Source organism: the organism of the source record quoted next, unplaced genomic scaffold (genome assembly GCF_019419815.1).
Source record: "Pyrus x bretschneideri cultivar Hongxiangsu unplaced genomic scaffold, Pyrus_bretschneideri_v1 Contig8, whole genome shotgun sequence".
Taxonomy (NCBI): domain Eukaryota; kingdom Viridiplantae; phylum Streptophyta; class Magnoliopsida; order Rosales; family Rosaceae; genus Pyrus; species Pyrus x bretschneideri.
Genome location: NW_025999820.1, coordinates 5024808 through 5052040, shown reverse-complemented (window position 1 = coordinate 5052040; position 27233 = coordinate 5024808). Strand labels below are relative to the sequence as shown.

General features: G+C 36.1%; 2 protein-coding genes across 2 annotated transcripts; both read right to left on the bottom strand.

Annotated features, from left to right (window-relative positions):
• Nucleotides 1-9706: 9706 nt before the first annotated feature.
• LOC103956754 (heat shock factor protein HSF24) lies at nt 9707-12569 on the bottom strand. Its single transcript, XM_009368784.3, has 2 exons — nt 11978-12569; nt 9707-10690 (listed from the first exon to the last, which is right to left on the bottom strand). The coding sequence occupies exons 1-2, from the start codon at nt 12179-12181 to the stop codon at nt 10010-10012; spliced, it is 885 nt and encodes a 294-aa protein (XP_009367059.2). The 5' UTR covers nt 12182-12569; the 3' UTR covers nt 9707-10009.
• A 13420-nt stretch (nt 12570-25989) lies between these two features.
• On the bottom strand, nt 25990-26707 carry LOC103956762. The gene is made up of 2 exons (XM_009368795.3): nt 26295-26707; nt 25990-26162 (listed from the first exon to the last, which is right to left on the bottom strand). The coding sequence occupies exons 1-2, from the start codon at nt 26683-26685 to the stop codon at nt 26083-26085; spliced, it is 471 nt and encodes a 156-aa protein (XP_009367070.2). The 5' UTR covers nt 26686-26707; the 3' UTR covers nt 25990-26082.
• Nucleotides 26708-27233: the final 526 nt, after the last annotated feature.

Here is a 27233-nt window from a genome sequence, read left to right as displayed (position 1 = left end):
ACCACAAGAAGTCTTAGCCAATTTTAGGGACAACCCTCCGTCAAAATTGCATCAAATTACTTTTCTAAATATCCTAACGGTCGCGAATCACTAAGACAAATAGATAGTTTAAAGCACAGTGATTAACAATCCAAAACTTGCACACATAAATTCATAAGAAAATTAAAAAGAAACTACATATTCTTGCTAAGGATCATGGCCTCACCCTAGCAAAAATGATTAGTTACGCATATTCATAATTAAAATCAACATAATTGTATTAAACTAGAAAAAGAATGAAAACACCTGAAAGTATAAGTCTTGAAATCTCTAAGCTCTAGCCAAAATCTTCTCCCAAAAGCTGCATACGTAGAAGAGAAAGCCCTAGGTCTTAGGCTTATTTATACTACTCTAAATAAAATCCTCCAAGTAAAAGGTCTTAGAATAAAAGGTCTTAGAATAAGACTAGGAAACCTAAAAACTTGAAATAAAATAGGAAACATAATCCTAAATTGACTTGGTAAATTCGCCTAAAAATCTGCACAGCCACGTTTTGAATCCAAATCAGCTCCAAAACTGGCCCAAAATAGCTGGATTTAAAGCTTGGACTATTTTGAACACTTCTCCAGAAAGCCATGAACTCATCTGAGGTCATCTTGGACTCCAAAAACGCAGTTTAAACCCAGAAACATCACTTTCCAGCAACACGCACTACTCCTTTATTTAATCGCCAGAAAATAACCGTTTGGTAGAAAAATCCCAAATTTTGACATCAACAAGCCAAGAGACACACAGACGTCCTTCAATTTGAATCACTCCAAAATTCATCTGTTTGATCATGTTTTTCTCTAGAGGAAGTCAAATGTCTTATATTGAGAATATAAAGCAAAATATCAAAATTCTACCAAAATAATTATCAAATTATATTAAGAATAGGATGAAATATATAATATAATATTGACTCATCATCATACTTAAAATTAAGTAAAATATAGGGTAATAAAGTCCAATATCATCCTAAAAAAATGTTCCAAATCATAACAGAACGAACAGAATTTACCCTATAAATTTCTAACTCTAACCAAAAATCCAACATTCTCTTTTAAGTCTCGGGCCTTGGCTGGATTACACGTCCCCTACGGGTTCATATACTTCAAACCCAGCTTGCATTTTTACTACGGGCTTCAACCCCATCGGCTCATCTTTATTATTCGGGCTAATTACATTTCACACTTTTCATATTATTATTTTCAAGATGAGTTTGGTAGTATGAAATCATATTAATCTATATCAGCAAGTTGTATCACTATTTGATCCTTAATTAAATTGATGACGTTATGAGTATGAGACATGTTTAGACCATGTGTCGGCGTTGACGAAGCCATTTATGAATCAAAATGGTCTCTGGCCCATCCTATCTTTTTTCTTCTTGCTACTATAATAAATCAATGGTGTTGTATATCAATCTAATACCCTTAAAATTCAAGTATTTTCCAAATGCAAACTCTTTTCTATTCAAGCCATGCCTCATTTTTCTCTTTATCCCTCTTATTATGGTGCAATCTTCACTTTCCTTCCTTATTCTATCAACTTTTCTTTGACTTTAACTTATATTCCTCATATTTGAGTTTCTAGGTTTGTGCAATATTTTTAATTCTATCTATTTTTTTTTATTGAGCAAAAATATGATATTCATTTAACAATTTAGAATACGTACAAACTAAGGACAGTGTGCATAATGGGCCTCGATAAACACTTTGCTGGGGATTTCAACCCGGTCGAAAGAAAAGAGTGTCCCACACAACAAAAGACCTCAAATGAACAATCAAACTTATAATCTTCCTCAAAAATAATATCGCTAATCAAATCCGGAGGTTCCTCGAACCCAACCACCGCCCGGGCACAGGTAACTCCAAACCGAGCAAGGCGATGCGCCACTGAATTTCCTTCCCGTTGGACATTACTCAACTTGGAACTTGACCACTTCCTAAGAAAACACCGCAAATCATTTATAATGGGGCCAAAAACTGAACTGTCAACACCTTGGTCCTTCATCGCTGACACCGCTATAACCGCATCACCTTCGAATTGTACGTGCACATCGGTCGAGTAGAGCATGTTGACCAGCAGCAGAGCTTGCCTAGCTGCCATAAATTCGGCATGCAATGTCGACGTGATCCTTTCAAAAGGACCTGCTGCAGCACCGAGAAAATCCCCCACCTGATTGCGTATCACCACTCCAAATCCACCTCGCTTTTGGCTTGGAATCCATGCTCCATCAAAGTTGCATTTGACCCATCCCTCGTCAGGTTTACTCCACTTCTGCAATTCACGTCTTCCCTTCTTTGCACTCGTCTTGTCACATCTATGAAATTCCTGCAACCACCCTTCAGCTTGAAGCACAATCTCAAAAGGATTTAAAGGCTTACCATTCCATAACACTTCATTCCGGTTGTGCCATAATGACCAGATCAACGTTAAACAAAGTTCAAAACCCGACGCATAGCCCTGTAAACAGAGATGGGCTAACCAATTCATGAGATTGACACCGTGCCCAGCATCCACACGTAAGCCCAATCCTCAAAACCACACCGCTCTAGCTACTTGGCACTCCCGCAGGACATGCTCCACTGTTTCCACATGACCTCCACACAAACATTGATTTAGGATCTTTCAATTTTTATGCAAATTACTTCAATTTCTCATGTTCTATGTTTAAATTGCCTATATATGTGAGAGGCTCTCTCACACAAATTTCTAACTCTGTTACTGCACATGGGGTTAAAAAAAAAAAAGGAAGCAAGGCTTCCTTCACATGCCCCATTTGCCGCAAGTGACAAGCAGATTGCAATTGATACCCAGCATTGCAGTGTTGTCGTCGAAGCCCAACTGCTCTTTTGTACATCCAACAACCAAAATTAAAGGACGATGGTAGATCCAACAGTTCATATTCAACTTTTTTATATGGTTACATTTAAGCAACGTCTGTGATTGAATATAAGAAAATTCAATAGTAAAAAAAAGACGGTCCAAACTTAACTCAAATTTCATACTAAAAAGTCTTTAAATAGTTAAATACCTATGTATTTGTTTAAACATCCACACAAACAAACATTGTTCTCATATAGTTCTTCTATTTTTCTTTCTACCCACTTCTAAAATGATTTCTTCCCATTTCTAAATTTTTCAAGATGCCAAAAGATCATGTCAGAGTTATCGAATTTTAAATATTTTTTAGTTAAAATGTTCATACAAAATAAATTAAGATAATCTACATAAATTTTATTTTTGGAAAAGATGCAAAAAAAAAAAAAAAAAAGGCTAAAATCATTCTTTAATAATCTGTAAATTTTAAAGTTTTAACCCACGGGGTTACACATGATATCTTATGGGCTAATATGATATAAAAAAAACCCTCCCCATGGAGTTTCAGTTTCTCCTAAATCGATGCTTTGTATTCCATAGTAACTATTAATCGCACAATTTGATCTAAATTGTCAAAGTGTGGCTTATAAGTTAGCCTAGCAACACCTCGTACATGGAACACCATCAATATAGTGGAATCTTAGACGTTCAAACAAACATAATGCATAAAGTTGAATCGATTGAAATAATTTTGACATTCTCATGATGCAATGTTAGAAAATTGAAATCTCATAGCCCATTTTCAAAACCACCTTAAACTTGACAAGTGTAAAAGCCCGTATTGTGAGTATCGCACAAGTAAAGAACTTCTGATCCAAATGTATATTGTTTTAATATTGTTGACCCTAAAAACTACCTAGCCTACGTGGTGCGTAGACTGAGTAATTAATAAGCTAACTATGTCCTTTAGTCGAATGCAGGGTGTGCCAACTTGTCAACCGAGTTCAGCCAGAAAGTAAAATATGTGTTGATGTGGCATTAGGCGCACTGCTGACTTCTTGATCTTGCGACTGCGGCCAAGGAAAGAACACGTCTCAGCCTTTGGGTTCTATAACTTGAAGACAAGGCTACTAGTTTTCCGAAGTTCAATATCAAATTCGACTTTTAGTGTGTCGAATACAATAACTGGTAACACCTCACTTCGCCGAGAAGGCTAATGAGATGACCTCTTCCAACGAGGACTCGGAAATCTTTGTTGATCGAGACTTGGATAAATAACCAGTCGGTCTTGAAGTAATGATGTTTATCCAAAAAGGTGCTCTAGGGTCTGCTGATTCTATTGCTTCAATGTTGTTTATCCAAACTGAAGATGTTGTCAGTTGCCTTCACAGTGTTGTTGATCCAAACTGAAGATGTATTGGTGAGAAAAACGAAAATAAAAATCTCAAGGTGTTTGAGAGGTTTACGCAGGGAAGTTATGTGTTGAATTGGAGGGTGTTTTGAATGATGCACTCCCCTCTCTATTTATAGTAATGATCTCTTCCATTGTCAAGGTACATTTCCACTTGGATTAGAATTCCTCAACTTAATCTCATCATGTCTAAACTAATCCTAACTCTTATAGGACTTTGAATCAAACTCTTTAATCACCCAAATTCATCCTTTGATTCTCGGCATCTTTTCTGACTCAAAGCATCCTTAATTTTCAAGAATCCTCATTGTACTGGGATTTCATCACCTAACTCATATCCAGATAAAACCATCTCCTGATAGGATTCAGCCGAACTCCAATAGGCTCGACCCATGACAGAATATTCTAGTATCTATTTCTGGATCGAGAATAACTCTAGGGTCAGCCCAAAGTGTTATTTCGGACCCAAACATTGCCCCCTCGCTTTTCAGGTCTTCGCCCTACAGTAACTAGCCGAACTTCAGCCTTGAAGAAGTGATCTATACCGAGAAATAAACCTTCAACCTACACTTTGTGGTCGCTCAAAAGATCCTTGAAAAACGAATATTCTTTATCCACTCAAACGCATTTATCATGCACAATCTCCCACTATATGCTAGTCTTTGATAATCACAACTGTTTGACAAGCGATGTTTTCTTGTCACGATTGCCTAGATTTGGCAACACACATGCCCGACGCGCGTAGACGTCGAAACATCTCTTTATAATGATCATGCTTTAAAGTTCGCCGTCACAAGCAATTGTGCAACCTCAATTAGCGTGTTTTTCGGTTTCTTCGCCTGGATTTTAAATATTTTGTAATGATTGAAAATATTTCGGCCGAATTCATCCCTTAACTTTTGAATTGAAACCGTCGATCTTCTTCTCCAGTTGTCTATAAATATCACTTCCAGCCTTATTCCAACTTCACGTTTCCAAAATTCTCAAAACTCTTGCCGTTTTGCTTTTGAGCTTTCGAAACCCAGAAAAGACCAACTTTTAAAACCCAAACAAAAACCTCCAAACTCTTGCTTTAATGGCTGCCAATATCTTCATCACCAAGCTCATCGAGGAATGAGACAAGTGTCGTAATTTCATTGACCACAATGCTATCAAACCACTACGCTTTGAAGGAGACGTGGTTGCCACTCACCAAATCCTAGGTCCTCTGTTCAAAGACGAGGTTCTAGAAATCATCACTGAAATGTTGAAGGCCCATTGCTTAAGTCATCTCACTTAGGGACATGACTAGTCGAAATGAGAGTCGGCCAAACCACAAGGAGCCTGGCCCTTGATCCTTGTGGCCTGGGCTGTTTGGGTTAGTCGATTAAAACCTCACTTCGGCGGGGCCTGAAAATCACTCAGCATCTTCAATCCTATCAAGCTCTCGACTATCGAAATTAACATGGATCGAGAACTCCTGAAAGCTGCTCTGAACTTCTAATGCTCGGCCACCAACACTATGGTACTCCTTCTCGGCCCCATCGGACCAAATGTCCTTGATATAACGGCCATCATTAGCACACCTCCATCTGGTATTCCAGTTAATATCACCATTTCTTGGTATCAATTCAACTTATACCTACAAAGGTTTTCGAAAAACGCAATGTCAAGGTTTTGAAGAAAAACACTCAAGATGAAGTACCGAAAGTCGAAGTGAACAAGATGCACAAAAATTTCTTTAATTGCAGCATGCTTATCAATCACTTCGTCGGCCGAGCAAAAGAAGGCCTCAAGAAAGGAGAACACGAAGCTTTCTTGTTCTACTGGTATAATAAGTTCATTTTTTGTACCAAGTCGAACAAATGTCTTGCCGAGAATATGCCAGTGGCCGAGGCCCTACCATCCTCGCCAACCTCACGCAATGTCTCGCCGATGCTACTATCGGGAAAATTAACCAGTATCATAACGGCCCACTCTGGGTCTTTCAACTCTGGCTACAAGTCTACTCCGCCAATCTAAGGCCAGAAAGTTTCAATTTTGATTCCTTTGAAGTAATGGGCTTACAACTAGCCTCACGCCCCAACCCAGCTCACTCGCCCGAAGAAAATTTCAAATTCTTCTTCGGCCTCGATGACCTCACCAACAACGAATTCTTAATCTGTCATCGAATAGACTACCTTTCCTCCCTCAGACTTCCCACATTTGCATAGGAGGAATGAAAGACTTCGATTTTCGACAAAATTGGGGATCGTTCTGCTAGTGTTAGACTTATAGCCAAATCTATAATCAAGTCGCCTTCCATGAACAAATATGTGACAATACACCTTATTTGCTCGTGATCGATGCAGATCTAGTTTCATTGCAAATGTTTGGGATCAGCGTGCCCTGCTTTATCGTTGTGGAAAAAAGTTGACGATAATTTTCTTCTCGACTTAGTTATGTTTTATGTATGTTTTGTCACCTATCAATTTATGTGGGCTTACTTCTAAGTGATGGCTTTTGTGTTCCTAGGTTTGGAACTGCCACAACTAATTTATTGTGGAAATCTATAGTGGCAGTTCTTGTGAGTTTCGTTGTTTTTTGTGGTTGCGATATGAGGGATTAATTAAGTTTGGTTGTGTGCTTATTCTTTCCAGATCAAGGATTTGATTACTAGAGAAGTTGTACTTAGTTGGCACCTTCGTATTTGTGTTGTAATCGTATTTTTTGTATCAATGAGTTATAGTTATTGCTTATGATGAAAAAACAAAGAAGTCAAGAATACAGCCATAAGCACACATATAAATAAAATATTACTCCTAGCTACGAACTTAAGACGATACTTTTTTTTATATACAAAGATATATTTATATTAAAGGGTAGGTGAAAAAACTAGTATCAAATGTATCATTCACGAAATTTGAACCTAAAATACAAAATGGCAAGTCTTGTCATTTGGTAGTACATTGCTACCAAGTTGTCACAACTCAAGGAAACACTTATTAGCACCTCATCACTAAATTTCAATGGTATGTTTCAGTGAGGATTTTTAAATTTCAAAGGTATATTTTAGTGCTGAGATTGCTCTTCCAATTGTCGCCGGAGGAAAGATTTAGGTGGTGAACCAGAGATTTCATCGTCGTCATTGCAATCTTCTACCAGACCTTCAATAAAACCATCTTTTGTCGTCTTGGTAGTCTAGGCGAAGACTATGGCATCATGACTTTGACCGTCGAGATTAACTTCCTTTTCCCAACGAGGCCCAATTGTAGCTTTAGGCATCACAGCAACAGGAGGATCATGCGCCTACAACGCGTTAATTTGTACTTGACTCTGAACTATAGGTGCTAAACCGGTGGTCGACTTGCCTATAGTTGTTTTCTTTTTTATTCATTGTGTTTCAATGGTCATGAAAATTGTAGCTTTAGCACTGAAGGGCATGGCAAAATGTTGACCCTAAAAACTACCTAGCATACGTGGCGCGCAGGCCGAGTAATTAATAAGATAACTACGTCCTTCGATCGAATGAGGGGTGTGCCAACTCGGCAGCTGAGTTCAGTCAAAAAATAAAATATGTGTTGATGTGGCTTTGGGCGCTGCTGACTTCTTGATCTTGTGACTGTAGTCAAGGAAGGAACACATCTCGACCTTCGGTTCTAGAGCCTGAAGGGAAGGCTGCTAGTTCTGCAAAGTTCAATATCAGATTCGACTTTTAGTGTGCCGAATACAGTAACTGGTAACACCTCACTTTGCCAAGAAGGCTAATGAGATGACCTCTTCCAACGAGGACTCATAAATCCTTGTTGATCGAGACTTAGATAAATAACCAGTGGGTCTCGAAGCAATGTTGTTTATCCAAACTGAAGGTGCTCCTCGGTCGGCTGATTCTACAGCTCCAGTGCTGTTTATCCAAACTGAAGATGTTGCTGGTTGCTTTCACAGTGCTATTTATCTAAACTGAAGATGTGTTGGCGGGAAAAAAAACAATAAAAAATTCAAGGTGTTTGAGAGGTTTGCGCAGGGCAGTTATGTGTTGAATTTGAAGGGGTTTTGAATGATGCACTCCCTTCTCTACTTATAGTAATGATCTCCTCCATGGACGAGGTAGAATTCCTCGACCCATTTTCATCAGGTCTCGACCAATCCTAACACCTATAAGACTCTGAACCAAACTCTTTAATCACCCAAATTTATCCTTTGATTCTCGACATCTTTTTTGACTCAAAGCATCCTTAATTTTTGAAAATCCTTATTGTACTGGGATTTGATCACCTAACCCCTATCCAGATAAAACCATCTCCTGATAGGATTCGACCAAACTCCACTAGGCTCGGCCCATGACAGAATATTCCCAATATCCCTTTCTAGACCGAGAATAACTCTAGGCTCGGCCCAAAGCGTTATTTCATGCCCAAACAAATACATACGATATTATCTACACTAAGAGAAACTAAGTTAAGTTTTACAATAAACCAGCCATAATAATTTGATTTGAATTCACCAATGACAAGAATCGAACATATGATTTCCCACTTACAACTGAAGAGAATACCACTCAACCGTAGTACTAACTAGCGATACTAAGGTATTTATTGATCTTTTGATTTAGTACTTAAGATTTTATAAGGGATTTGGAAGGCCAGAAATGACCTTTTTATGGAACGGTAAACAAAAGCCACCTAGAGAAATAATTTTGAGTGCTGAGGAATGGCTAGCTGCATACCATAGCTGGCGTCAGCCCCACAAGATTGCCATAGTCAGGACGCCACATAGATGGAGTAAACCCATTGAGGGTTGGGTCAAGTGTAACTTCAATGGAGCATGGCATGAAGCATCGAGGTGGTGGAGTTGGAGTGGTGTGCCGCAACAACAATGGGGAATTTATGAGGGCTTTATCAGGAGGATGAGAAGCAGTCTCATTGCTGCTGCATGCCAAGCTTGTGGCTGCATGAAGGGCATTACTATTTATCTAGGACCATTTTGAGGATGGCTACCGAATAATCTTCGAAGGCGATTCGAGTCTGACACTGGCAGCCATGAAGAATCATGGGGACAATACCTCTTTCCTTGGGTCCCTTATTAATGACATCAGAACTTTTATAAGAGACATCTCCCGACTTGACGTGAAGCAAATAATGTAGCTCATAAACTTGTAAGGGGCATGCATTGGATGTCAGCAGGAGATGATGTGGTTTGAGGAACCACCTAATTTCATAACTGATGTTTTCTTTGAGGATGCCTCTATTCAATTTTCTTTTCACATTTGTTCTGGAAGATAGGTAACTCATGTGCAAGACAGTTTTTTTCCTTTGATCGGGTTGAAAATTCCAACAAGGTTTTATCAAGCCCATGTAAGCATACTTTCCTCCGATAATGTACATTATCTTTTATGAATTAATGAATATCGTACTTCTTTAAAAAAAATGAAAATTGATCATAGAAAGGCTTCCCTAACATGTAAAATAGCAAATAATAAAGTTTCTCAAAGGATGAAAAAGGAAAGACACTTTTAAATTTAATTCCCATTTTCCAGCATTGTACAAACAAGGTTCAAAAACCCAATTCCTTATTATAACTACATAATAACACCACCATAATTTTTGTCTATCCATTGCATTTTATGGAACTACTATGTTTTTTTTTTTTTTTTGGTGTTTATCCATATTTTATGCAAAATAAAAACTTACATTTCTACAAATTTTTCAAACTGCATGCGGGCAGGTGCACATTAGTTACCATATAAACCTCCCAGTTTCCCGCTAGCTCCGCTTGGCTCGGGCTTGCTCGGCTAGCCTAGTTACACACCTTCCCGCTCCTCATCATCGGCGCGTGAAAATCCACGCCGCCCTTCATCCTCTTCGCACGGGGAACACCGCCGACACCACAAACTCCGAATTTCTCATCTCGCCCCGTTTTCTTCCCCTTCATTTTCTCGTCCCCCTTCACCCAAACCCCAAACAGCTTCAGTCCTTCTTTCTCTTCTTCGTCATCATCACCACCATCCATATCAAGACCAAGACCACGATCGTCCGGTTCAAAATCATCGCGGGTGGGCCCATAGCTTCCACGCCCAATGATACGGCTGATCTGTTCGGGCCCCATCTTCACGTACTCCACCAGAAACCCCACCAGCTCGTCGCACTGCTTCTTTGTCTGCGCCAGCTCCGAGTTCAGATTCTCGTTCTCCCGCTTCAGCTTCTTGTTCTCGTCCGATAAATCCGCCACCTGGCTCAGCGTCGTCGTCTCCACCGACCCCGGATTCTTCGAGTCCGGCAACGACGTCGACGTCGACGCCAGCTCCTCCCCTGAGTTTGACGGTGTCGATGGCCCTCCGGATTTTTCACCTAGCGCCGCCTGCGCCACCGTTGATGTCACCGGTTTTCGACGACGGATCTCGGACAGGAGCTCCTTCTGCCCTCGCTGGAAATTCTCGTTCGCGAACTCCCATTTGTCCGGCACGGTCTTTCGAAATCCTTGAAATTAAAACAACCGAAAAAATCGATTAATTATTTTGTTATTAATAATTAACATATCATTTATGGAATAATTGAGTAATTTCTAGAAAGTTCAATTTTCCGCCGTCCGATTTGGAAAATTGGAGGCAGGGGGACCGGACTGCAAACTTATCTATTGGGTACAGGGCGGGTGCAGATCTGCTGCGCGCAAAAACCTCTGCCCACCCTCTGCCTGCGTTAAGTAGTTGACACCTGTCAACGAACATACCCTAACCAGATCCACTTTTTTATTTTATAAATTTTTTTTTTAAAAGTAGTTCTAAGAGATTAAATTTATAAACAAAGTATGTAAATTAAATAATGTATCATCAATAAGAAGTAAATATGTTTATCAATGCTTAAGCAATAATTCAATCATCAGCTTTCATGCTATATAATTTTTAAAATTTCAGCTACCAATTTAGTTTATCTAGTATTTCTCTCACGATTAGTAAAGGTTAAATCCATGAAAAAGTGTCACAGGGTGGGCACAGGAATAATGGGTACAGTAGATATGGGCTCCTTCGGTCCGCGGACAATGTAGAATTCTAAAATGGGCTGCGATCTCGATGCTTCCACCGTGTCGTCATCTTTCATTAATATATATACTTTGAATACACACCAACTTGTTTTCGGTTGAAAACAAAAATTAAACTATAAAAATTTCTTCTATAAAAAAAAATTATTAATTGGAAGTTTCCAGGGAAATAGGCTCATTATTATTTAGTTTATCAAAACATTTAAAAAAAAAAGAATTACCACAAAAAAAATTATTTTATTGACCATTGGGAACATTTTCGACAATGCTTATTTTCTTTTATGTGGCTTTTTTTTTTATGTGTTCACATGGATCCATCAAATCAAAGCCTCTTTTATTTATTTTCAAGCAATTTTCACCAACCATTGAAGAAAAAAAACAAGGGTTTTTTTTTTTGGTTGACATTAAAGCCTCTTTTATTTATTTTCAAGCAATCTTCACCAACCATTGAAGAAAAAAAAAAGGAAAAGAAAACCAGAATCTCTATGGAAATCATTCAACGGTCTTTAGTTTTGTCCTCTAATTTGTTTTTACAAAAACATAAAACTAATTTATGAACTATTAAAAACTAAAGATAAAATTGTTATTAGTATTCTAAAAATTTAAGTATATTTTTATCATTAAAAAAAAATTTAGAATGCTCAATTAAAATTTTAAAATGCTAACAACAATCTACTATATAAAAATACACAAAAAAAAATATATATATATAATTGCGAAAAAACTTACATAGGTATTGAGCTGGCGGACGAAGCTTGAGAAATTGTTGTGCTTGAAATATTTAGGCAACAAGTCCCTTGCAAAATCCACAGTCTTCCAAACCACAAACGTCGTCCCACTTTCATTCCATGATATCACGTCGTCCAAGCTCGGATCATCCACCAGTAGATACGTCTTCGTCAGAAACGGCGCCGGAACGGACCTTTGCGCCATTTTTTCCGATGGAAAAAAACCCGATTAACAAAAAAAATAAAGAAAAAAACTTTGGCTTTAACACTATGCAACTGAGCTAAAAGCCCACCCTTATTCTGGTTTTGGGATTGAACTAAATTATGGGTTAGTTAGTTTGGATTTAGGTGGAGGTGGTAGGGCTACTAAAAAGGAGAAGGGCAGTGAGGAAGTCCCAACCCCAGCAGTAAAATCCTGAGAGAAAGAAGCGAGAGAGAACAGTGTTGGTTCGAGCTTTGCCCCTACCAGGTACCATGGCGGTGGTTGTGGTGGTTTTGAGGTGGAAGAAAAGCCAAGACCATAACTCTCTTCTTTCAATCCCTTCCTCAAGACACAAAAACTAAAAGAGAAACGCAGCTTCTTTCTTGCGCGTTCGTGGACATGCCTCTTATATAGGACAAAAGTTGAAGGCGACGTGGGTTCTAGAAATTCTTAGAAACAACATAATGAAATATATAAAACATGCATGGTTATTAATTATTTTTCTTTTTTTGGCTACATTTTGGAATTAACTTCGCTGTTTCAGCAGGAATTCCTGCTTATATCTAATTTTGAGTGGACATGTGTCTAAGTTTTAATTATTTTAATTAAAATTTGAACACATGTTCACTCGAAATTAGGCGTAAGTAGGACCTCTTGCTGAAATTTCAGCAGCAAAGTCTTGTTCCTAGATTTTTATCCGGATCACGAACTTATCTTGTCAAACCGTGAATTCCGGCTACATGCTCAACATTCATGAAAAATTTAATGTTTGGATTACATTTTAGTTGTCTTTTTTCATATTGGGTTTAGTGTGTGTCAGACTACAAATCTAACTAATTTTCGCGCTTCCTACTTGAAAATTTTAATGTCCAAATGAGCATTAGTTGTTTTGTTCAAATAGAGTAAACTTGTAGTTAACCAAACATATCGTGTTTTCATTAACCAGTGAGATCTGAGCTAAAATATGAGTCATATTTTTGTTAACCTGTAAAATTTATTAGTGACCCGTTAAGAAACATCTAATTTTCTCATTACATATAATTTAGACATTTTACAAGACATTTACTTTAAATTTAAACAGACGGATACTCCGAGATAACTTCAATCCTACTCAGCCTTTTTCTAATCTCATTCATTGATATGATTTATTCTTTTAAGATTTATGTGTCATTCTTGTATGAAAAAAATTATACTGATTCTTTTAAAGATACTTAAAGGTTAATTGCAATAGCCATAAACCTTAGCCGTCTGGAGAGAAAAGCAAAGGTGATCATTCTTCGCCGCCGGCCCTTGCTTTCGGCCTACGAATCGGCGGCAACCCTTCTGAAAAATCTTCTTGGTCTCTTTCTTCTCATGTCTTCCACTTACTTTTGTTTTTTTTATCCAATTGTCGTCATGAAATGTTGTACCCGTCAATAATTATCGTCTTTTTGGGCACGCACACATCAAACACAAAATTTTAGCTCCAATTTGCACTTTTAATATGAGTTTGGATCCACAGAGTATGGAATCAGTCAGGTTTGCGTTGGGTTGGGATTTAGCTAGCACGACACATTCTCTTTGGTGTAGCGGGAGGATAAGGTGATACTATTTTTGTCCTTTTTATTTTGATTATGTATAATAGTTTCCAGATTCTCACTAGGAGTTTGATAGTTTTGATTTCTCTATTTAGTAGAAGTGTTTTTTCTAGATTTTCAGTTGAGATCTATGCATGAAAGGGGTGTTGTTTGATAGATATACGGTTAGACTTTTGGGCCTCATAATTCCTATTCCAATACAATTTGAGAGTTTGTTGTCACATGATCTTCGTGTAATAGGAAAATTAACGATTTCGTTAACCCTTATAATCTTGCAGTTTTCGGTGAGCTCGGCTTTCAACAAAGTGCTTGAAATCGCTTATTGCTTTGCAATTAGTCATGATTATTGTAATATTTTAAATCTAGTTTGTAGAGACCATTTTAATTGTTCATGAATATGTCTCTATAATGTACCTCTTTCAACTAATGAAATATCGTATCTTAATAAATAAATAAATAAGTTAATTGTGTGTAGTTTGGCATGCGATACTTGAAAAGTTGAAGCTCTAAAGTACCATGAACCTTATCAAAAATAGGAACAAAGCTAAACTATTTTGTCGAAATTAGCGTCTATTCTTTAAGATAATAGAAACGTCATAGGGAAATAATCTAAGTTCGTTTTTTCTTCAAACGATATTATCTATACTAAAGTGGAGGGTGTAGGATTTAGTCTTATAATTGACTAGTAATAATATGGTCCAAATTTGTTTTTGACCTCTTCCTATGGACCTCTGATTTTAAAGTAAAAAAGAATATCACTATAATGTAGTACTAAGTGGCAGAATCTAAGTTGTTTGAATGTTCATATGTAATGGTTTATAGTGACTTCTGTTGCAAAATGTATGGTATTTATTTATTTTAATTGATTTTTTCTTTTAAAATAACAGATGGTTAATGAGTAAAGTAAGTAAATTTTTTAACATGTTGTGTCGTGTTACTTATTATTTTTGTGGATAGTTATTGCATATTTTTCTTTCACTTTGTTCAATACAAATATAATTTTTCAGAGTGTACATAGGCAACAATTTATATGCTATATCAATTTAATTAAATCCGTCTAGCCTCTTGTCTAGGTGTTAGGTCTCAGCTCGTCACTCGATTAGCACTTAAAATCTTTTAGAACTTTGGTTGCATGCACAACATGCATGAAATATTTAATGTTGGATTGCATTTTATTTGTCATGCCACATTAAGTTTAGTGTGTCAAATTACAATCTGATTAAATATGACACTGCATGCCTGAAAATTTTATTGTTCGAATGAGCCTTAGTTATCTTACTTGCAACCGAGTTAATTCATTATTAATCAGTTATAAAATGGGTTGTATTTTTTAACTCGTTATAAAAAAAATTGTTTTCGTTAAATAAAAAGTCCTACAACATGGCAATTTTGGTAACAAGTTCATACATTAAAGAAAACCCACCACACAAGCCCCACTTTAGTCGTGTTTGAAAGATGAGATCGATATTGGGACAAAGGGACAAACGACAAGCTTTTTCTTTCTTGAAGAAAATGATGAAGGAGAGACTGAGAGAGGTGGGATTTTAAATTTTCTAATGGGAAATGGGTGGCAGTTATTTGATCGGTTCTTTAAAGGAAGCTTCTACTACATTTCTAAAAAGTGTGGGTCTTCCTTCTTGTATCAATCAACTTCCGTACGCGTGGCTTTCAACATTTTCTGCTTTTTTATATGGGTAGGCTGTGGAAGAAGAAAGAAGCATGTAGCTTAGAAGGACCTGCAAGAAGAACAAGTTCTAACATTAAAATAATTATTGGCCTCCCCAAGAGCCTTTTCTTTCCTTACCTACTACTTTTAGACTTTGATTAATTTTTATTTATTTATTTGCTAAGCAAACCTTGATTAATTGCTTCCTTTCTTCGTTACTTATTTCTTTTTTCATTAATCTTGATTTTTTTCAAAGAAAAAAATATACTCGGTAATAATCTATACTATGAAAAAAATTTGGTCAATCATCATGCACGAAATATTATTTAACCACATAGACTTATTACTTTGACTTTAATAATACACATAAAACATAAGGAGGCAGATTTATGACACTATTTTTTGAACAATTTTTTACACACGTTTTTCTATGCCCACTCTGAAATGTTTTCAATGATCCGAAGATCATCTTTGCAAAAAATTAAACAAATCTAAAACTATTAAGATTAAGATATTCATTTATAGTGAAGAAAATAGACGAACATGGTTTTACAAAGAAATCATAATCCCTTAATCCAACGGTCGTATGATTTTACATTTGGGTGATTTTTAGTAGATATGATATTTGAAAGAATATCTAAAAGATAAACGGTTCAAATCGTTGAAATACATTATAAAGTAAGCCTCACAAAAATGTTTGTAAAAAATTGTCTAAGAAAAATGCTGTCACGGATTGTCATCTAAACATGATAGATATAAGGGCTGAGAGTATATATGCTAAATACGTACATATTATCATCTTGACTAAGAAAATAAATTTTCACAACTCCTCCTCTTCATGCACTCTCGTATTTGTTTTCATCATCATGTTTGATGCTTGTTGAATAAATTCTGCTTATAACTCTATCATTGCTAATGTTTTGGGATGTGATATTCACACATCTCATTTTACTTCTTACACACTTTTTTAATTTTCGGTCGTCGGATTGGAAGAATTGAAGAATATCAACGAACAGAAATTATCAAAGGGTGTGTGAGAAGTAAAATGGGATGTGTGAATAACACATCCCTTTATAAATTATTGTCTCATATAAGCTCTCCACCTATTAGTTTAAATATAGGTCATAATCGCTTCCCTTAATTTGTTAGTTACTAGTCTTCCCAATCAGTTAAAAATTTCTAGTTTTAGACTAATATATTGGGTACCTATTGAATTTGTCTTTCTTCTTTCCCGTTTATTTGTCACCATGCAATTTGATAATTAGTTATTGGAGTATTAGTGAGACATCTTCTTTCTTAAGTTAAATAAATGCCGACATGTCACTATGAGTAAGGAATTTTTTCATGATTAGATAGATAGACACTTATCTTTATCAGGTTCATCTGTCTCAAATTGATTTGAGTGTTTTCTGAATGCAAACAACCTTATCAATAGCTAAATAACTTCATTACCAAGTTAAAATGCAATGGATACATCCTTTTTGGAATGATTCTGGAATTAAAATTTAAAGTAACTATATATACATATAATAACTAATTGTTGGTCTAGTGACAATACGTCTCTAAGGTTTGACTCACGTAGATTCAAGGATGGTCTTATTGTGTAAGTTCAGTACCTAATCATGGCTAGCTTAATTGTAGTAGCGTAACTTTGTTGTATTTAGCTGTGATGTATATTTTCTTTCTCTCATTCTATTTTTAATAACTAGGATGGAACCGAAGGTACGTACATACATATACACTATGGGTAAATATACTTTATCGCATTTCTCTTCTCCTTTAGGAGTATATATGGGATTACATAGTATGCTATACAAGTTAAGTTACATGATTACAAGAACCAAAATATTTAGGATAAGTCCAATTTTTAAAATTGGTGAAAACATTTGATAATTCTAATTAAGAACAAGTTTCAACATTTCAATTTATTTTCAGTATCAATCAATAACAACGAAAATCACCACAAGATTTCTTCAACGAAAAGTATAAGTACTGCAATTAGAATTTTCTCATGAAGGAAGGTTGATAAAAATCCTGCGAATAACAACAAAATTTTGTCTCTGTCACAACTTAATTAGAAATGAAGAAACAGGCCAACTTTCGTTTTCCAGGAGCTGAAAAATCTTTATTGAATCAAGGGTAGGCTAACAATAGCATGCGGATGTGTGCTCAACTTCTTTGCGGTTTCACTTCTCTCATTGTTCATCTACCTCTCAAATTTCTTCCATCCATCCTCTATCTTTTCTTCTCTTTTTTTTTTTTTTTTTTTCCCCTAAACAATGACATGTGGGAAAAGCATGCTGTGTTTTTCCTTGTGTTGACACTTCATTATATCTTTGTTGCGTTTACACCTAATTGGTAAAGCTTATTTTGGGTTTGAGTCAAACAATATCCCCTTTAAGTACTTTCGAAGATTTATCAAAAGCACAAAGAAAGCAAGAATAATAGGATTTAAATTGCGAAAATACAGTGGGAGAGTCCTTCCCATATTAGGTTTCTAAAAATTTCTCTATATCAATTCCTAACTTTTCGAGTAACCAACTGTTACCAATTTGATCAGCGTGTTGTTAATCAAACCGTCATAAGCATGGTGCTTCAGTTGACAACTGGTTTTTTTCTTTTTTTTTTTTCTATCTTATTTTCTTGTGTAGGTTCCTAGAATCGGCTCGAGGGTATGCGAGTGGTGTCTGTTGGAAATTTTGAGTAGAAATTTCATTGTCCCGCATTGGTCATTCCTAAAAGGTTTCCTCACTTTATAAGATTTCCTCACTTTATAAGGTTTTGTCTTTTATAGATAGTGATTGGAGTAATGAACATTTAAGAATGAAATTGGGCTCAACCTTGGGGTTGGGCTTTGGATGTACTAATTAATTGATAATTAATTAATAATTAATAATCAAAAGAAGGCCCTGAAAATTAAATTCTTTAATTAATTAATTAATTTCAAATTTAATTAAATTATTTTTTATCAAACTCATCTTTTCAGATGAAGTCTGAAGCCAATGGAAAAACGCAGACAGCACATCACCCCTTTGTTGCGAACAAGCATAATTCCACTATATATACATTCATCTGCATGGCATTTAGAACACGGAAATTATCAAATTCTTCTTCTACATTCCTAAACCTTTTTACTGAGAGAATCACACATAAATTCGCCAGAAGTTAAGTTTTTCAATGTTGGAATTCTAACTTGATCGTTGAATCCTGGTGAAGCAGACGTCTGTAGAACTACAAGCACTAAGTAGGGACGTAATTTCTATTTCAAGGACATTGCGGTACGCAAGCCCCGATCTTCAAGTTGTTTGTTTTATATTTTTGTTTTGTTTATAGTCTGTTAATTTCTTATTCGCATTTATTATTTATTAACATATATAATTTTATCACAGGTTGTTGACATATATCCAATGTCACCGCACAGGGCACACGACAGTTGGACGCACTTGGAGAGAGCCACGTATAGGCCTAAAGTGCCATGCCTCCCCCTCCAAATCCCCAAAAGCGGCATGATCGTTTCATGAGGCATATAAACTTGTACATGAGGCCTAACTAATCTTGTTTGAAAATTTGCATAATCTGAACAGATTTTGTCTTCTGCACTCGAAGTACGTGTACATGAATTATTTGGTTCTCACAATTCAATGAAAGTGGCCTCTCTCGCATCAGTGAATCGAACTGTTTGAAAGTTGTAAACGCACTAATATAATTCTAGTGGAATTATGGAAGTCGTTTTCAGCGACAAATACTTTAAATTTGCATGTGCTTGTCGAACAGGGTCATCGTAAGGTTTTTGTTGACACAGTAATTAAATGGGTGATGCCAGTCTTCCTACCATTTCTCTGATTAAATATACTGTTCTATAGAAAATTTCCAGGACTTGCATGAACCTGCAGCTTTGAAATTTCATACCCAAGCAGTCAAAGAGAGGACCAAATAAGACACATAAATTAGGAACAAAGTAAAGGCTAATATGTATAATTGCATAAAGGGCCACCAGTCCAATTCTATTTGGGGATCCCTCAAGTTATACTTTGTGGCACACATTCCATAATTTGTTTTCATCGATTTGAACCATCTATAGTTTAATTAGTCATTCATATAGATCATTCTTGTAAATAATTAGATAAATCATAAACTATTAAAGCATCAATTGTCGTGAAGAAAATGAATGAATACGATTCTTCAAAGAAACACCAAGTCCCATTCCGTTTAATTCAATAGTAGTTTCAAAGTTGGGTGATTTTTTTTTTTTTTATAGGAATAACCTTTGAGATATAAATTATAGACGATAGAAATTATTGAGATACATTGTAGAGTTAGCCCTACAAGAGATTCCTCAAATAAGCTTATTTGAAGAATACCTTTAGAGGACTGTAGACTATTTTTTGTCTACTTGAATCCCAATCCAACATCATTCTTGTAGATGGAAATGAAGTCTATGTTGAGATGATAACAAGAAAAAGGCCAAAATCAAGAACAGACCATGAAACGTATGACTATTGAAACCGTCATGTGGAGACCGACGTGCCTTGAGGTATAATATAGTAATATCCTACAAAAAAAAAATCACTTATTAATTAAGTGTAAAAAAAAATGTTGCATTTCCTTGAAAGAAAAAAAAAACTAGTAACTATTTGAATGAATTCTAGTAGTTAGCTGCAACTGTAAGCCATGTACGAAATTTCAAAAACACAAAGTTAGATGCGTCTTTGAACAAAACGTTCAATAAAACGACAAGTTTCGTGCCATTATTTTCCATAAAATGCTTTTAAAAAATGATAACAAGGAAAGAAAAGAGGCAATCCCAATCAGTCCATAAGGGAGCCAAAAATTGGGATGAAAATTCAAAGATATTTATCCTAACAATTAAAATGGTCAAGAAGTTCAACTTTATAGACTATTTGAAACATTTTAGAAGAAATTTATGTTCGAATGTGACATTCTGTTCTAAAAATCGGCTTAGACATGGAGAAAAATCAAATAGAAACTAGGTGGGCCGCATGTGATAGAGGAATAACATAATTGTCAAGGATGTCCTGATCAACTATTTGAAATTTTGATGAAATACATTTTGGTAGCATGTAATGGTTCCAACCAAAGGAATAAAATAAGAACTAAGAAGGGAAGGGAAGGGAATGTCAACTCACACCAACTTTGAAAGCTTTGGAAAATGATTCAAGCCACTACAATTAGCAACAAGGGTTATTTTATAACAACTTGAACAATTTTATACAAGGATATTTAAATTTTTTGCACAACCTTGAGTATGTGCCGTTGATTTGTAAATAATACAATACCAATGTGAAATTGGTAGGAAAATTCAATCGAAGAGAGTCACACATGTATTGTCAAATTATCGAAATTACATTATATATCACACTTTATAATTTTGATTAACATGATGATATAAAGTAACTGTCAAGAGAACATTATTACCCATGGGCCGTAGTGATATAAGATAAAAGAACATATGCAAGAGTGAACTAGTGGACTGTATACATGATTTATGAAGAATGAATCTTAATGAGTTGAGTTGTTCTGGTTAGGACTGTTCCTCTCCGACCTAAAAATATTTGTGCTTCTTAAGTGATTAAGAGTAGTTACATTTGTTGTTTAGGTCAAAAATAAAGATAAATTTTATTATAGTACCAATCTATTTTCATTTACAGAAAGGCGTGGAACACTCATCCACTCACTTTGAAGCCCAATTCAGTCCAGCTTGTTGGGGCTCGAGATAACTACTTCCCAACACACAACAACCCCTCTAAAGCTCGGGCTCATCGCTTCCTGAAGCGCATCTACCACGTAGTTAACCAAGCATGAGAATCTTGCACTTCCTTAAATGACTAGGAACGCGTCATCAGACAAGTTGATGTCACCAGAGCAGCATGCAACCGTCATAAATCTTAGAAGAAGGCCACTAACCACGAATTGCAGTTATTTTCAGTGTCAGATAATTGATTTATCCCTGCTCCAGCTCATCGATATGATCGAGGACCTTCATCAAATAGAACCAGAGGCTTCAAGCTCAAAACCTTCGTTAAATCCATCTCTACGATTACAAAATTCAAGTGATTCTTCAATTAACCAATTTTTTTTTTTTCAGCACAATCCAATTGCTCTTCAGCAAATCTCTTAGCTCTTCAACTACAATCCCAAGTTTTCTTCAAAGTGAATCCAACCTATGATTCATGAGATCTAAAACTCTTACTGCTTTATAGCACATAGTATGGTTTAGCTGACGAACATTTCTACGAACCTAGATCACCTCTTTGAAGCGATGTCTTCCCTCCAGGTCAACCCGATACTAGCAATATTGACGGACTCCTCTAGCATTATCCTGCCCTTCATGACTTGAATCTTGCTAGAGTTTTACTGCTTTCTTTACATTTTGAAGTCTATTTACTTTTCACTATGTAAATTGGTTTATCAGCCTGCGTTGCTTATGAATGTTTGTAATCTTGACTCAATCATGAATGAATACAATCAGTTTTCATCAACAAACTTAGACAAACACATATTTCACATTGGATTTCAAGTCTTCATTCACTTTAGGCATAAGAAAGAACTTAACCGAACTAGAGTCTCATTAGGTGTACATTCATTTTGGTTAAGAAGTCTAACCTTAGTGCAAACCTATGTGATCCTACATAACCACACGTCCATTTTCTGTTTTTCTCAAGTCATCTCGTGGCATTGAGACCGATAGCAACATCTGGAACAAATAACATGTTGAACTTAGTAAGGCACTATCCAAGTTTTGACACCAACACTTGCGTCAATGTTTGTGCCCCTTCTCATTTATTACATAAAAAAACATAAATCAGAAGAAAAGAAAAAAAAATTAAGAACACAGTAATACTGCAATAAAGGTGGGAATGGTAGTTTTTTCGGCAGAGGATAAACTTATTAACATCGAATCTAAGAATCCAACCCTAGACCTTTTCTTGTCACCTGAGCCAGAAACTCAGATGACCATGGGCAATCATATATATGATCTAATAATCAAATGCATGTGTTCAAAACGATCACCGCAATCGCCACAGCGTGTCAGGAACCGATCAAGATGCTGTGCCCAAGTGGTAGCGTACAACGTCATTGTGTTGCAGAGACTTGAGAAGTAGGCAAAATCATGACAACCAACTACATATTTCGATATTGGGTCTGCAGACATCTTGTAACAGATCACAACTCTGGGCCCAGGTCGGCCCACACCTATGGCAAATTGGTTGGAAATTTTAATGAATGGACCACCATGATAATTACAAGTAATGATTTGGAATTTTAGATGCCATTTTCTTTTGTAGGGTAGTATTTATGTGAGGTTTTTAATACTAACGGAACAAAACTTGGAATGTAGTGGATTAAAATAATATCACATTCACTTAGTAAATTTAAGACATGTAAGGATATATATGAGCAGATTCGTGACACTTTTTTACATAATTTTTTTACATACATTTTTGTAGAGCTCACTTTATAATATATTTTAACAGTTTGGACCGTCTATCTTTTAGAACATCAATCATGCATGCAAAAAATTAGACAAATACAAAATCATTAAGAAATTCATTTGTAGTGAAGAAAATGGACGAATACAGTTCTACAAAGAAAGCCTAAACCTTTGATCCAACAGTCATATGGTTTCGGATTCGTGTGATTTTTTGGTATACCAAAACGTGTGTCAAAAGTTATGCCACAAAATATATATTTTTTACACTACTTTTGACACACATTTTTGTAGATCCCACTTCGTAATGTATTTCAACGATCCGAATCATATATCTGTTAGGTATTCCCTCAGATATCATGTCTACCAAAAGTCACTCAAACCGAATTCATATGACAAATGGATTAAGAGTTTAGGGTTTGTTTGTAGAACCGTATTTTTTTTTTTTTGGCTTTGTAACCAAAATGGTCATTGAGATTTGCATAACTCCTCATTTTGGTCTCTGAGATTGTCCACTATCAATCATTTTGGTCCTTGAGTGAAAAATTATGTTAAATAATGATCAAAATGACAAAATTAGCCTCAATTTAATAAACAATATGCCAAAATGATTTGACAGGGTATTTTTATCATTTTATTCTTATTTTATGGAGATTTTTCAGCGAATGACTAAAGTGATTGATTGTGAACAAACTCAGGGACCAACTCTATCTATTTTAAATGTCATGGACCAAAGTGAGGAGTTATGCAAATCTCAGAGACCATTTTGGCTAAAAAGCTGTTTTTTCACCATAAATGAATGTCTTAATCATTTTGGATTGGTCTAATTTTTTGCAAGGATAATCTATGAATGATGTTCTAAAAGATAGACAATTCGGGTCATTAAAAATATATTACGGAGTGAACTCACAAAAAAGTGTGTCAAAAATCATGTAAAAAAATTGGTACCATTTTCAGCTACAGGAGAATATGTCTTTAAATCAGTATGCATACATCATATAAAAAGTCATAGGCATGAGCATGTTTTTAAAGTTTTAATAATCTTGGCAACGATAAAGGCCATATGCTTAGTGTTTTTGGTAGTGCTTGTTGGAGCCAACCTGTTTTCTTCACTTTAATTTAAATCCACCGCCTAAATTCAATAGTCATAACAAAAGACCAACGCAGCATACACACCATTTCGATTGAGATTAACACTTCAAACTCAGTTTATATATTTAAAAGAAAAATAAGATCATTTACTCTTAAATTTTTTTAAATTACAGGAGGAAATTCAAACGAGAAGTTGATTGCAAAAACAAATGCTTTTAATTAAATAGGCTAAAAACCACATATTCATTGACATTGTTGCAGTTGAATGGCTTTTTAAAGTAATCTGCCGATTTAAGCATTATCGAGTAAATTACTGTAACACCCACGATAAGCAAGCTAAAGTATCCACGCACTATATCACCGACCAAACTAAAATGTTTTGTTAATAGGTAATCTTAAACAGTAATGGATTAAGATTAAGGGAGTTTTAACGAAAAACTCACGGTACTGTTTATTTTAACGAAAAACCATATTTTTACACTAAAAAGTCAAACTTGGTACTATTCACTTTACCCTTTATTTTGTCCTTATCATTAAAACTCAAAATTTTCAAATCATTTTCATTAGTTTTCCTTAAGATTAAAGTATAACATGTGAACAGAATCTTATACAGTTAGCTTCACTGCCTTCCTCTTCAAGAAAGAGCATGAGTCTAGCCGCCCTCCTCTTTCCTGTTCAGTTTCCTTAGTTTACCATGCAAAAGTAAAAGACAAAACATTCCTTGTGGTTAACAGTGTCATGTAATTTAACATTTATTTTAGGGCTAATTATATTTTATATCCCTTAGGAATGGAACGCTTTGCCCTTTTTTTTTTTTTTTTTTTTTTTTTTTTCAGGTAAAGACCACGAAGTGTTCCCACGCTTTATGGGACTAATATCCAATTTTCAAAATAGGCTATGAGGATCCAATTTTCTCACATTACACTATAAAATTTTGAAATTGTAATCAATTTAGACCTTTATTGGTCAAAATGGGTCATGAGGATCCATTAACTTGATGCATTTTTATTTATTTATAAATATGGCGCAAATGTGGTTTACATATCGCTTCAGCTCATATGTTAGTCTCATGCTTAATTATCGCTTCATCAATTTATTGAAGGATCAAACAGTCAATTAGACTAAAAAAATAAGCGGATACAATTTTAATATCTTCTGATGCAATATGAGAATTTTAAAATGGTGCGACTCATTTTCAAAATCACTTTAAAGTGAAGGGTATAAGCAGTTTTGTGTTGCCTCGACGATCTTTGGTAGCGTTGCTTTTTGCAGTAGCTTTGTGTGAGGGTCTCGGTGTTAAAGTTTGTCACGTCTATCGTCTTTTGTAACAAATCTATTCTGGAACACTCTTGGTTCTAATGGTCTTTTGCGGTAGCCGTATAGGGGTTTAATTCATTTATATTTTTTACGAATTATCTCCAAATCAAAAAATTTGTTATTGAAAAATATGTACCCATACCTATTATACTTGTTGTTCTTGGTAATGAAAATTCTACCGCTTTTGTTAAAAGATTTATTTATTCATCATCAAAACCGGAGTATCAAAAATTAAGACGGGGAATATTCTTGGAAAGTTCTATGCGAGCTAGGGATAAGCATGCATTGTTTGAAAAAAACAAACAAACAAAAAGAAAAAGAAGACATCATGTTGGAGTGCATTGTATATTATAATTTGTTACATTCAAATTACAGAATCAAAGTGTCGGACATAAACATTCAGACAGACAGACTGATGAATTAATTCAACTAAATGAGAAAAAAAAAAGAAAAAGAAAAAGAGCAGACAAATAGAATCAGAACATTGCCAGATTACCAACCAAAGAAAAACCAAAAGCAAAAGGTCAATCCATCCTAGTACAAGTTAGTTCACATAACTCTAAACAACTACTTTTCAAAATTTTAATCCCTCCAGTTATTATTTTTAGGCCAAATCAGGTTAATGGTACTGTGATAGTGCATTAGAAAGATTGTGACAATTAATCCCATTTGGCCTTATTTTTAATCCATGCAAGCAAAGTCGGTGGGGTGGGGGGAAATTGGAATCATAAACAACAATCATTGACAAAGTTTGACGTTGATGTTTTGGTTACAATTTTAACTCTGGTTTGTTACATTGATCTCACGAACCCTGTCTCACCGTGCAAGCAACCACCTGGGCCCACTGCCTCAGCCGCGTCTTCACCGTCTGCGGCGTATCTCCTGCACCCAACATTACATTTTCCCGAGAAACAAACAGAAAGTAAGGAACTTGAATCATAAACATGATGAATAAATGAAGAAGAAACAAAACCCTGTCTATTTTTAAAATCACGTGAAAATATATATACATACCTGGTCCGATAATGGTATGGGGGCTGCCGATGGGGGAGGTCACCGAGTCGCACTCGGACGGCGTCGGGGAAAACGACGTCGTTGGAGTCGCCGTAGACTTATTAGAAACCGAGTCACAGTAATTCTTGTTAACCGCGTAGTAAAGTCCCAACGCGGGAAAAGTGTCAGCGAGTCGCTTATCCGACTCGGGCGAGTCAAACCCGAACCCTAGCTCGATGCAGGCTTTCAAGTCGTCGAGGTCTTCGTCAGTGACACTTTTGCTCCGCTGGAGGTTCGATCTGCCGTTGATTTTCTTGCGGCGGTGCCATGCCTCGTCGCGGTATGCGTCGGGGGACCACGACCGCTGCTTGTAGAGCGGTGGAGGAGGAGGCGGCAGGTGGTGTTCAGACATGGGCGCAGCCACCGCCCGGGCGTTGTGGGTGGGGGGATGTGCGGCGGAGGTCGGAGGACCTCGCGCGCTGGGGGCTCTTTGGAGCGCTTATGGCTTGGTTGGCGTTTTTTGGTTTGTTATGAAGGAAGAGGGTTTAATAGGTGGGGGGAGGTGGATGGTGTGGCCCAGTAGAGACTTTGCTTAGTCCTCGTCATGATGACCTGTTCCCATTGTTGCTTCTTCACTAGGTTTTGGAAACTTCTCATTTTTTATCCTTGTTCGAGTGTCTTGGTAATATTTATTTTCTGTTTGGTTCTGGGGAAAATGTTTGGAGAGGAAAGGGTTTGGAAACTTCTCGTCTTTGATGCTTCACATGAGTAAAAGTGGTTAAACGGGTACACCCGCCACCTTGTATTTTAGTTTTAATTAAGGTAAATATATGATATGCATGAAGAAGTGACGGATTAATGTGTGATTATGCTTTAAGGGGAAATGGTTCGCACTCTTTTTTTTCTTTCTCTTTTTGCACTTATGTCATTGTTTTTAGTCGTATAATTAAATGAATCAAA